General features: G+C 32.5%; 1 protein-coding gene and 1 pseudogene across 1 annotated transcript; one reads left to right on the top strand and one right to left on the bottom strand.

Moving 5' to 3' along the window:
* Positions 1 to 4,178: 4,178 nt before the first annotated feature.
* On the bottom strand, positions 4,179 to 4,835 carry LOC124889502 (5-epiaristolochene synthase-like). The gene is made up of 2 exons (XM_047401425.1): positions 4,659 to 4,835; positions 4,179 to 4,551 (listed from the first exon to the last, which is right to left on the bottom strand). Exons 1-2 carry the CDS (start codon positions 4,785 to 4,787, stop codon positions 4,417 to 4,419), a joined length of 264 nt encoding a protein of 87 aa, XP_047257381.1. The 5' UTR covers positions 4,788 to 4,835; the 3' UTR covers positions 4,179 to 4,416.
* A 4,679-nt stretch (positions 4,836 to 9,514) lies between these two features.
* On the top strand, positions 9,515 to 12,005 carry LOC107849997 (annotated as a pseudogene).
* Positions 12,006 to 12,805: the final 800 nt, after the last annotated feature.

The following is a 12,805-nucleotide window of genomic DNA, read 5'->3' as shown; positions in this document are numbered from 1 at the left end:
TAGATGTTCTTGAGGGTGATTTTTTTTTGTTTTTGTGAATTCTTGAGCAAAGGCTACAGGTGAAGGGGGGAAAAAGAGATGAACTTTTGTTATGTGGAATAGTTAGGAAGGAGTATATGGAGAGAATCCTTGTGAGAATGATTGAATTTGTTGGTCTTAGTGGAGAGATCCATAAAGTGGGGTGTTGTAATGATAAGCTTGAATGTGGTGATTGATGAAAATGTAAACCAATGTGTTATGTGGTTGGGACTCCTTGATTTAATACCCGAGGGTGTCTGATGGTAGTAATAAGGTAAAGTAATCTTCTTAAAGGGAGGTAGAGTGTGGAGTCTCATAGCTTAAACTGGCTTCCTTTTGTTTCGGGTTAGGCTTCAACTTGAGAGTGTGATACAGTTAGATTCAAACTCTTGTAGTCATGTATTTAGCGGGGGAATTATAAGATTTAGATGTTGAAATATGCTAATCATGGCTGAAAATATAGTGGAGAGCGTATCAGTTGAGGCAGAGAATATTGTTATTCTATTCATGTGTCCCACGAGAACCTCATCTCATGTCTTGTACCAATCTTAATCAGGCCGAGGATTCTTAGGAAAATTCATGCCTTAGAATGTTTTGATCATGTGCCATAAAATACATGCGAAGATCATGTTGAGGTCAAGTTTCCTTATCTCATGTTTCGGTCAAGTTTCGTTATCTCATGTTTCATACTTGTATGTTTCACTAGGGCTATCATGAAGCTCGTTTGGTGCCTTTGCATATTTCGTTCAGGAAAAATGTTCAATGCAAAATTATGCTCTGTATTCTACACATTTAGAGCTTCCAAAAGTCCCTACCCATCATTCGGGGATGAATGATCTCAAGGGGGAGATAATGTAACACCCCGCATTTTCAAACTAGAAATCGAACTATTGTTCCTACATGTGTAAGCCCTAATAGAAATTATTTATAAGTAAAAATAAGTGTTATGATCTATATCCTCGAGTTTTAATTGCTTTCGAGGTGAAAAAATCTTCATAGGGATCACTTGGAGAGAAGTTGAGCTAAGAACCTTTGATTCGGTTAAATCTTTATTTTTTATCAAGGGTCTACTTTGAACGTATATAACTTTTGATACACGTAGAATTTTACAGCTAAATATCCATCAAATTGTAGATAATTGAGTCAGTTTTCCAACGATACTAATTTTGCCTAAATCCGATAATCAAGCAAAAAGTTATGATTATTTTCGTCAGAACCAGTAGCTGCGTGTGATAAGCATGCGACACATGCTCTATTTCGGCGATCTGGAGCATGCGACGCACGCTCTATTTCACCCCTTATTTTATAGCTTCTGAATCCACGTAATTTGGGGGCAATTAGGACATTTAACTCACTAAAAATCGTCCAAAATACAAGATTTGAAGCACCAAAGAGCATTGTAACACCATTATTCTCTTCTTTTCACTTCAAGAAAATCCTAGATCCCCAAAGATCAAGAATCAAGATCTTAAGTCAAGAATTTCAAGAAAATAATCAAGATTTGGATTGTTATTCTTTACACCTTCTAATCTAAGGTACGTGGGGGTTTTCTAAAACTATATGGGCATGGTGAAATTGTTTTTATGATGAATAAATGTTTAGAAATCATGAATTTACAAAGGAGTTTGGATTTACAATTACAATTATGCATTATGAAATCTTGTTGATGATAAAGTTTTCGTCTTGAGGTCTTCCCCCCTTAAATTCGATTTCGTTCATCTATGTTCATATGTGGGTTGAATGTTTGAAACTTGATTTGAGAGCACAAAGATTTATACTCCCTCTCTCATTATGAATTATTCGATTGCATATTGAGAAGCATGACATAAATGTCTTTACTATTATTTGTTGACTTGGTTTTGATGATGACTTGAAGAGAGGGTGTCTTTCTTAATTGCATAAATGAAAGTGATGATTTTAAAGAGAAGTGAATGATTTGTTACAAGGTACTTGACCACCATGTGTTTGTGAATTGAATTGAGGATCCTTGACTCTGTTTTCATAAATTTCCCTATACGTATCCTCTTATACTGTTTGACTAGTTTGGTGGTCTGAAAATAATGTTTTGAAAGAGAAGAATGTAACATGATATTGTATGGCTTAGAAATATGACTTCCAAGTCTTGGTATGACGATACGAAATAAATAAATGTCATAGCTGATTCAGAACAGACTAAAAATATAGATCTTACTCAGATTTTGAATTCAGAAATATGTATGTTTAGAAAAGGTCAAAAATAGGCTTAAAGAGAGTTAGATGGTTTCCTGAAGAAAGTACTAGTTGAAAGACTCAATGCTAGAAATCATGATTTGTCGACACGGGGTTATGGTACCCTGTTGTATGGCCTTGTGTACATTCATTCATGCCATCCCAATTAGGGACTATGGTTAGGAGCCATGCTTTTTGGTCTTGTGCACTACCATGACATGTTGATTTGATTGGGGATCATGGCACTATGTTGTGTGGTCTTGCGTGTCTCCCCTTACTGATACTCTAATCCTTGCGGTAAACTTGGATTGGAGGCTTGGCCACTGAGTCAACGGCAGATTCCATATAACCCGTTGAATTTTAGACTGTAGGGTGTACCATCTAGCTCTAAAGTAAGATAAAGAGTGAGTCGTGGATTCAAAGAAATATTTTAAAGTCTTTAAAGTGTGCCCATGTGTTTTCATATATTATATGTTAAGTGTTTTATGAATTGTTCTCACTTATGTTATGTATAAATACATTATTTTGGATTGTTCTTCTTACCAATACATCTTTATTGGCCCCCTATATTTCAGGGTCTGAGGTTTAGTCCAGAAGTTTCCGCTAAGCCGTAGATTTATCAGACAGAAGTGTGCAGTTGGTGAGCCTTCTTTATTTTGGAAGGCTTGTTTTTAGAACATTGTTATTTCACTTTAGTTTTGGGTCCGATTGGCAGCCTTGTCCCAGTTTTAGACAAGTTGTTACTTTCTGATGTATTAGAGATTTCGCAGACTGAAGTAGATGTTGTCTAGATACTTATGGATTTCATTCAGTATTTCTAAATTAAACTCAGAACATGACCATGATTCCGTCTGTTAAATTTCTGCATCTTTTCTTTATTGTTTATGAATGGTGTCCAGGATTGACAGATAGAAAGGGGAGACCGGGCCTTCATGATTCGGGATGCTCGTTGCGGCCAAGGCCTCGACTCGGATCGTGACACCAGGTGACCGAACTAACCAATGAAAAGGCAAAGCTGAAGGAAGATCTCGCAAAGTGTGAGAAAGAAATGGTTGAGATGAGTCTGCAAGTTGCTGAACATTAAGCAACTTGCACGACTCTTCCTTATGAAAATGATCGATTGAAGGAGAAGCTTAGTGAAATATCTAAGCAAGATTCAAAGGGAAAAGGTAAAGGGAGTAGAATACAGCTTTAACTGGACGAAGAATTAGTTGAGGTTAATAATAATATGACTTCTTAACTTGAAAGAAACTCAGTCCTTGCTAGGAACCTAGTTTGGGTTAAGTCTGACCTTGAAAAGGCTCTCAAGTGGACTACTTCGTCACAAGATTTGACTACCCTTACCGACCAAGGGTCTAGTAGCAGGAGAGGCTTAGGATACCACAGTTAAGGTGAGGCTTCCAACTCTTCTATAAGACATACAAGGAGCAAAGATAATATTCTATGCAACCATTGTGGCAAAGATGGTCACACAAGAGAAATGTGTCCATCCAAAGCAACAGCTCAAAGAAGCATGAGAAATCTCACTGCTTCAAGAAGAAAGAAAGGATGATTACCCAGTCGTATAAGAAAGAAGATGATCTTTCCTCTATCTCCTTATTGGAAACTCAGACTGAAATGGATTCCCAAGACTAACAACCGATTTATGATGTAGGTAAAAGCAAGAGAAAGCAGCTAAAACAGGAATGTTGATAATGGCTGCACTAAAAATGAAGGCTTAAATATCCCCTCTTGTTGTAGGCCCATGAAGGAGGCAATGTCTCCTTGGTGATGGAGTTGAAAAATTAAAATGTATTGATACTGGCGGTGCTATGCACTTGGTTGACAAAATTTATGTTCTCACTATTCTGGTGGAGGTGGGGGGGGGGGGGATTGCATATTCTTAGTAGATCTTTGAAGAAAGTTGGTAGGAAATTGGTTGAGTGAAACAAGAAGGGGTGGAGCTGATGAGTTCCAATTAAATGCTAGCTAACTTTAGAATTCTCCTTACATGGATATGAATTGGTGAACAGGTATCCTGGTTAAATGATGTCCTACATATCTAATTCAGTCTCATATCTTCTGTAGATATACACCCATGGCAAGGAGAAGAAGATGGAAAAAGAGAGGTGAGACAACACAAAAAGATCGAGTTCAAAGAATCATTTAGGGACCAGGTCCCTAATCAAGTTAGTATCATTTACTATTCCTCTACGGTGACCATTGTAAGCATTCAATAACACCAATCAAATTCAATGTCTCTGCCAATTTCCTCCCGGTAGCTAACAACATACTCCTTGTTTCTTCCTTCAACGCTTCAATCTCTTGAGCATACTTTTGTGCAACCTTTAAATAAATCGAAAAAAACAACAGAAATCAAACTACATTGTCTAATAAAAGCAAAGAACTAAGATGGAACTATGAAGAAAAGATAACTAATATTAATTACTTACGTTATTGTCAATGGAGAAGGAAAGAAAACTATAGCCCCATAGAATTGGAGAGAAGTTGGCAACTGGACGAATGATCTTTGCTTCTTCGATGTGGTTCACAACATTATTTCCAACTTCAGCTGAGGCCATTGTTGCAACAAACAATTATAAGAGTGTTTTTGGTTCTTCTAAGTTGGAATGAAAGAAACTCTCAAGTTGATGAGATAAATGGTAGGCAATGGACAAGTATTTATATTGGTGAGAGACACAACCAGTTTTGAAAGTGTGGAGTGATTTGACACCACATTTGGAAATTGTTTCCTAAAAAACAGAATGAGCTTCCATATATTAATCTTTTCCCATCAGTTGCCTCACTTGACATTATACAAGAACAGATAGAGGATACCTTTTATGATTATTATTACAAGAGTGAATGATGGAAGCACTGACTATTAATTTTTTAATATTTTTCCAGTTGCCCTACTTGACATTATACAAGAACATATTTGCAAGATACAGTGTGTTAATTACTGCACGATCATTGAATATATAAGATATCATTGTATTATCATTTTAAGTATCTCCTATTAGAGATCAAAAGATTTAAAAAGTTAGCTTTATGGTACCTAGTCCTAAGACTTGGCATACACCTGATATTGTTTGTGTTCATAAGACGACAAAGAAGCACGGCAATGATGGCGACTCAAATTAAATATTGAAAATAGATTAACATTTCCTACGATTCCAAGTGCCAACTAATACTGTTTTATGATAAAATATTTATATAATATAGTACAAAATTGAATCTCTAGAAAAGTAAAAGACACGCGAATTTGAGTGGAAGACATTGCAAAATCAGTAACGAACTGATCACAATATATGCTGCGATAATTAGATTCCCATAAGATTTTAATATAATTATAATTATAATTATGTAGAGGTATAATATGTCTGTGTTACTTACAAATATTTCGGTATAAGATGTTTCTTTTTAACTAGTTTAATCGCGGGTGCTTGCACGTGTAACCTTTGATTATTTAAAATTAATGAACTGCAAAAAATTTAAATCAGTTCTTAAAGATCCTTCACACGTTAATATAATAACATAAACATAATATATATTTTATAGTAAACACATATATATTTTACCACCAGAAGTTCAAGTGATAATGGATTGTCACTTTTATGTATGTCATGCACTTCTTTTTTCCTTGCTGCTAGAGTCTAAGAGAGACAGTATGATCATTTTCTTTATTTTTTCTATATTTAAAATATTTTTTTATTTTTAAAGTTAAATCTTTAGAAAAACTTTGATTACTTACTTAAAACTTTTAAAAATTTGTTACTTCTTATATTTTTTTAGTTCTAAGATTTTCATATTTATCCCTAGTTTTTTCAAATCTTCTTAAGTTGATTCAGAATTCTTAAACTAATGAAAAAGGTATTAGTTATCATTAATTGTGAGGACTTCTAATAAGGAAAATTTTTATTCTAAATATTTAATTACTTTTCAATGCTTAAATATTAGAAAACTGGTCAAAAGATGATTTTGTCTAAAACAAAGACTTGAAATGAAGGGCAAAAAGTTCAAACAATATTCCTAAGGCCTTCACACTTACATATTCTTCGATGATATCTTTATTGATTGATGAGATAGCATATATGATTCATGCGCTAAGAGAGCAATAAGCATTTTCTCAGTTATTTATTTAATTTTTTTTAGATTAAAAACTTGACAAAAAACACCTTAAAACTTCATTACTTCCACAAATATATAATTCTTGAAGGTCTACTATATCTTTAATATTATGTTGTTGACGTTTGACGGCTGATTTTTATCCCAAATACTAATATTAAAATACTTTATGAATTTAAGTTTGATGCACAAATTTAAAAATTATCTAAAAAAAACTCTATGAATTAAAATACTTCATCCTTTTAATGTTCTTAACTTATTTTGTTTTAGGTGCTCTCTTGACACCATCTATGGCCTATAATAGGAGATATTGATAAACCTCCTTCAGATTCTGTGTTATTATACGAAGACTAATCCTTAATTTTATAATTAAAAATTTATAAAGCTTTTGATTTTCTTAAGTTATTAATTTACAAGTTATTTCATGCTTCATATTGAACAAACTCATTTCAATTATCAAAACCCGCATTCACATAGTATAATCCTCCTAAAGGGACGCCATCTAGTATTAATAAAATAATATTTCTGACATACTAACCTTTAATTTCATAATCAAAAACTTATAAAGCTCTCGATTCTAGCTCTCAAACTTTCAATTTTCAAGTTATTTCATGCTTCATATTGAACAAACTCATTTCAAACTATTAACATTCACGTAGCATAGTTCTCACAAAAGGAAATATAATATTGTTAAAATAATGTTTTTGACAAAATCTAATTGACAAAATCTCAGTTGATCTTAAAGTCATGATAATTAGGCTAAATCCTTATACTAATATTAGAAAGCATGTTAACAATCCATAATTGAAGAAAAATATATACAAATTAAATTTTATGTGGGCAAGATAGAGAGTGATAAATTTTAATGAATTACATCTTCTATATTCATCTTGCAAACAATGTAATTAATCAAATATAAAGAGAACCGTACATATTAAGTTATTTTTTTTATACAAATAATTACTATACTTCCTTCGTCCCAATTACGTGTCCTCTTTCAAATTTAAGATTCAAAATAGTCTTTCTTTGATGGGTTGTGGATCTATTTTTTTTAAGAAAATTATTTTCTCGTAAAATATTTAAGAAATAAATTTGTTATAAATAATACTATTTTAATTTTATGGGAACCATCAATATTTCCCTTTTTCTTTTCCTATTGTTATATAATTTAACTCTTTTTTAAGATACACCAGGAAAAACATACAATATTACTCTTCTAAATATTTTTTCTTACCATATATTTTAGAACTTCTTCATTTTAAAGATTATAATTAATATTATATTAATAATTAAATAATAATTTAAAGAAAAATAGTAAATGATAATTTTGGCTATTGCAAAATCTTTTAATGAAGAACAAAAAAAAAATGACAAATATATTGAAAATTTGGAACGAATAAACAATTCTTCTAAGTTGTAATTCAAAAATAATTTTCACTTTCATGTATAATAATAAAAAACCATATCTTAGTTTACCAAGATTTAAATAAATATTTTATGTGATGAACAAAAATTAAACTCCATCTTATTGAAACACAGTACCAAACTCTAATTTTGTCATATTAATGCCAAATAATTTTTCCTATAACCATTATGCATGCTACAAAAGTTATAAATAGGATTGTTAATCTTAAAGTCAATTCTTTAAAGTTTCCTCATTCTCTCCCCACAATTATTTTTGAAATAAATTAGAGCATCCCAAAGCTTTAACATTTGTAAACAAAGAAATTTATACACAATTAGCTTGGACGACACATTCATACAAATAAATAGTAAAATCAAAACTTAAAAGCAATTAGCAGCAATATATTTTTGGTCATCATCAAACTCTACTATAACTATAGTATCATCAAACAACGATATTGTAACAGTCTATTTGAAACTCCATTTGAAACTCCATTGCATATTTCATTGAACAATACTATATTGTCTGCAAACAACATATATATACATGCATGATTAACCATTGCTCAAAATCTATAACATTGAAATATTAAACATTAAATAAAAAGTAAAAAAGAAATAGATATTGAAATTTATTAGCAAGTTGAGCAATTACAGAACTTAAGAAATCATAGCAAATAATATATAGCGATACTTTAAAAGCATACCTTGAAGATGTATTTGACTTTGGTGTTTCTTGATCTATATATTTATATAAAGTCCTAAACCTTGTTAACTAAATTTAGTGTATAAAATTTTTCCATAATTAGTCGATATATATAGAAAGTCTAATACTTCCATGTCACGAAGAAAGAAACCTAATTGCCTAGAATATATTGATTCAATTAGGGCCGAATTTCATCCATCTTCTACATGAATTAGTGCTTACTTTTGGTGAAGTTGAAATGTGATTCTTTACTATATTTTAGCACCCTTAATTTCTTTTCATATATTTTGGATTCATATATTTATATTTTAACACTCTTAATTTCTTTCCATATATTTTGGGATTCATATATTTTAGGACTCATATATTTCACATATTTTAGGATTCTTATTTCTTTCCATGTATTTATTTGACAAAGATTTTTCTCATATATTTTATGAGTCCTTAATTTAATAAAATAATAATAGAAGAAAAAAATTAAAAAGACGATTTTGTCTATTAAGAAAATTTTTAATGAAGGTAAAAAGTTCAAATCACATTTCCAAGGCCCTTCATACTTTTAATATATTATTATTATAAATATAAATATAATTATAAATTATAGATATAGATTATAGATATAGATATATGAGTTGAATATACATCATTAAAAAGATACTAACATAAAACTTTTATGAACACTTAAATGTGGCTTGAAGTGGCTTACATCGTCTACCACACATTATTATCTGTCACTTAAAACTCCGTAGGACGAAACTTTGATACCATAAAATTATATCACCCAAAATAGAGGCATTTGTGCTAATGAACCCATGTTATTTTCACAGCAGTCAAAATTGCTTCAACTTAGTAGAACCAACTGATTGGATTCCAAGGTGGCAACTACCTACTAATAAAATCAACTCCCCTGTGATGAGTCAAAATTAGGAAGACAAAAAACAATTGTCATATTTTTACCAATTGTATTCCATGTTGTTGAACAAACTATTATTTTATTTGCCAGAAACTTATAGAAGAGCATATAATGAAAATGAACTTTGAAGAATCACAAGACATAATTACTATCTCTCCCAAAATGCAATTCTTCAGCTTTACTTCCATCTTCCTTTTTCTGTCTTTCCTCTTTTTCCTATGGAAATTCTGGAAGAACTCCAATACCCAAACCAAAAAATTGTCTCCAGGTCCATGGAAACTTCCTATTATAGGAAACATGCATCACATCTCTAGTGGACCTCCGCACCACGTCTTTAGTGATTTAGCCAAAAAAATATGAACCGTTCATGCATCTTCAGCTTGGTTAATTTTCTTCAGTTGTTGTTACTTCTTCTAAGTTGGCTAAACAAGTACTAAAAACTCATGACATCGCTTTTGCATCTAGGCCTAAACTCATGGCCATGGATATCGTCTTTTATGATAGGTGTGACATTGCCTTTAGCCCCTACGGTGAGTGTTACGCATTATCCCTAATATCTTTTCACTATATTAGGAATTTAAATTTTTCTTGAAGGAAAAAAGTATATTTTTTCCATAATTGATTTTAATTTTCTTAGAAGAAATATGTGCATAAAAATTCTTTAGAAACCTTAATTCCTTTCAATTTATATATCATATTCCCAATAAAATCCTGAAAGGAGTCATGTTTAGTGGGACTTCAGGATTTATGTTTAGTGGGAGAACATAAACTTGATTAACTCATATTTAGGTTACTAAATTGACCAAACCATGTAACATTGTTGTGTTTCTTTTGATATATTTCGATTGTTGTCTTATTTATCGTTATTCAATATTTGTTTTGTTAGATTTTGCATGACACATGATCATATCTATCTATCTTAACAGGTGAATATTGAAGACAAATGCGTAAAATTTGTGTCATAGAACTGTTGAGTGCAAAGAATGTTCGCTCGTTTAGCTCAATTAGGAATGAAGAAGCCACAATCCGATCCTCTTCATTTTCTGGTGAGCCAGTTAATTTTACAGAAAGTATCATTTGGTTCACAAGTTCCATGACATGTAGATCGGCATTTGGGCAAGTACTAAAGGAGCAAGACAAGTTTATAAAACTAATTGGAGAAGTGATAAGATTAGCCGGAGGTTTTGATGTGGCTGACATCTTCCCTTCATACAAGTTTCTTCATTCTCTCAGTAAAACGAAGAAAAAACTTTTAGATGTCCACTGTCAGGTAGATTCAATTGTTGAGGATATCATCAACTAGCGCAAGAAGAATCTTGCAACAACTCACAAGGGTGATCATGCATTAGGAGATGAAGACTTAATTGATGTGCTTCTAAGAGTTAAGAAGGATAGAAGTCTTGAATTTTCCATTACCAACAACAATATCAAAGCTATTATTATTGTAAATTTTGAATACTATCCATGTTCTTACTTACTCAACCATATCGTCCTTCAATATCCATTGTCATAGCGAAAATATTAATCAGAAAAAAATTCTAGTTAGAAAATGTCAGATAGTCAAAATAGTTAGGTGAGGAAAGAGCTTGTGAAATAGTCACATTATACAATTAACATATCTTGCGCCGTATTTGATTTAATAAACTGCCATAAATTGCAGGACATGTTTGGTGCTGGAACAGAAACTTCATCAACAGCTACTGTATGGGCTATGGCTGAAATAATGAAAAATCCAAGTGTATTCGCCAAACTCAAGAAGAAGTGCCAGAAGCCTTTAGGGACAATGCAACATTCAATGTAGAGGAGCTAAACTACTTAAAGTTAGTTGTTAAAGAAACTCTGCGACTTCATCCACCAGTTCCACTTTTGACCCTAAGAGAATGCATGGAAGAGACCGACTTAAACGATTATACGATTCCACTGAAGACCAAGGTCATGGTTAACGTTCGGGTAATCGGACGAGACCCAAAATACTTGTATGATGCAGAAAGCTTTAAGCCAGAGAGATTTGAGCAGTGCTCTGTGGACTTTAATGGTAATAACTTTGAGTATCTTCCCTTTGGCAATGGAAGGAGGATTTGTCCCGGAATATCATTTGATTTGGCTAATGTTTATTTGCCGTTGGCTCAATTGCTTTATCACTTTGATTGGAAACTCCCTATTGGAATGGAGCCAAGCGACTTGGACTTGACTGAATCGGCTGGAGTAACTTCCTCCTTGAAAAATGTGTTGGGTTCTATATGTGTGTTGAATGGAAAATGGAGAAATCAAGTGGAAGAGAAAAATTGAGTTTACACCAAAATGGAAAGTGTACTCAAAATTGAAAAGTTTACTCTTTCTCCCACATTGGTGGAAGAAGAGAACTTTAAAGTGTTTATATTGTGAAACACACTTCCACATGGATAAGTGAGGCAAGAAAATAGAGATGTCTTGTGTCGTCGTCGTCGCTCGCTCGGCCTTGAACTTTATTTGAATTCTGAACAATGCCAAGAGAAAACACAGTAAATATTTTCTGTGTTTAATCCTCCATTTACGTATGTATATATGCATGAAGTAATAGGGACGCAGGAACTGATGCTACTGTTTTACGCGAACAGTGATGCAGAACAGTTGCACTGCTTCGGAAATGTTGCATTGCTTCAGAACTGATGCACTGTTTTCTATTTTTTAACTGAACTGATGCACTGGTTGAACAAACAGATGCAACCATTCAGCAAAAGACACACTGATTCATGGAAAGATATGACTGTTCAGGAAAGGATGCAATCTTTGATGAACAGACATGAACTTACAGCAAAGGTGCAACCTTTGGAGTGAACCATTGCCTCCTTTCTAAAGAGGCATCTTGTGGCTATAAATAACCTGGTTTTCATCCACAGGTTTGAAATAGAAATTACAGAAATTTCAGATTATAAAATCTTTTTCTTCTCTTGAAAAACTATTCTGTGTGATTATTAAATCGTTCAGTGTGTTCATAGAATCCGCCTATTTGAGGAACCGCTATAGTCGGATTGAAGGACATTTTATCCTGGGAGGAAAATTCCACAACCTTGGAGGGGAATTATTTCCTTAAGGAAACTCCGTGAATTCGGACAACTTGGCCTTATTCATTTTTGTTTCATCTTTATTTTTCTGAAAAATAAATACACCTCTTGAAAAGGTCATTTTGATCTTGTGTTGAGGGTATTTGATACTTCATTGTGTTCTTGTTTAAACTTGAACTCGAGTTGAAGTTATTGTGTTCTGCTATACAAATTCTGCATACCCGAATATATTGTGGAAATAACAAAATGATCTTTACTTGATTGCCACTCCTTATCAACCTTAATGGCATCAATTTTCAAAGTTCCTTCTTCATCCTCATCCTCGTGGCATCTTTCTTGTGTTTTAGGTTTTACTGATTTTTAGTGTATATATGTTTATCAAATAAGATTTTATCTTTTATCACT

The sequence above is a fragment of the Capsicum annuum genome, chromosome 12 (assembly GCF_002878395.1).
Source record: "Capsicum annuum cultivar UCD-10X-F1 chromosome 12, UCD10Xv1.1, whole genome shotgun sequence".
NCBI lineage: Eukaryota > Viridiplantae > Streptophyta > Magnoliopsida > Solanales > Solanaceae > Capsicum > Capsicum annuum.
The sequence above is the reverse complement of the archived record's forward strand: the minus strand, read 5'-3'. Positions and strand labels throughout refer to the sequence as shown.

Coding starts and splice junctions, on each gene's coding strand:
- LOC124889502 (XM_047401425.1), bottom strand. CDS start 4,787: ATGGCCTCAGCTGAAGTTGGAAATAATGTTGTGAACCACATCGAAGAA. Junction 4,552..4,658: donor CCTTCTCCATTGACAATAAC/GTAAGTAATTAA, acceptor ATTTATTTAAAG/GTTGCACAAAAGTATGCTCA.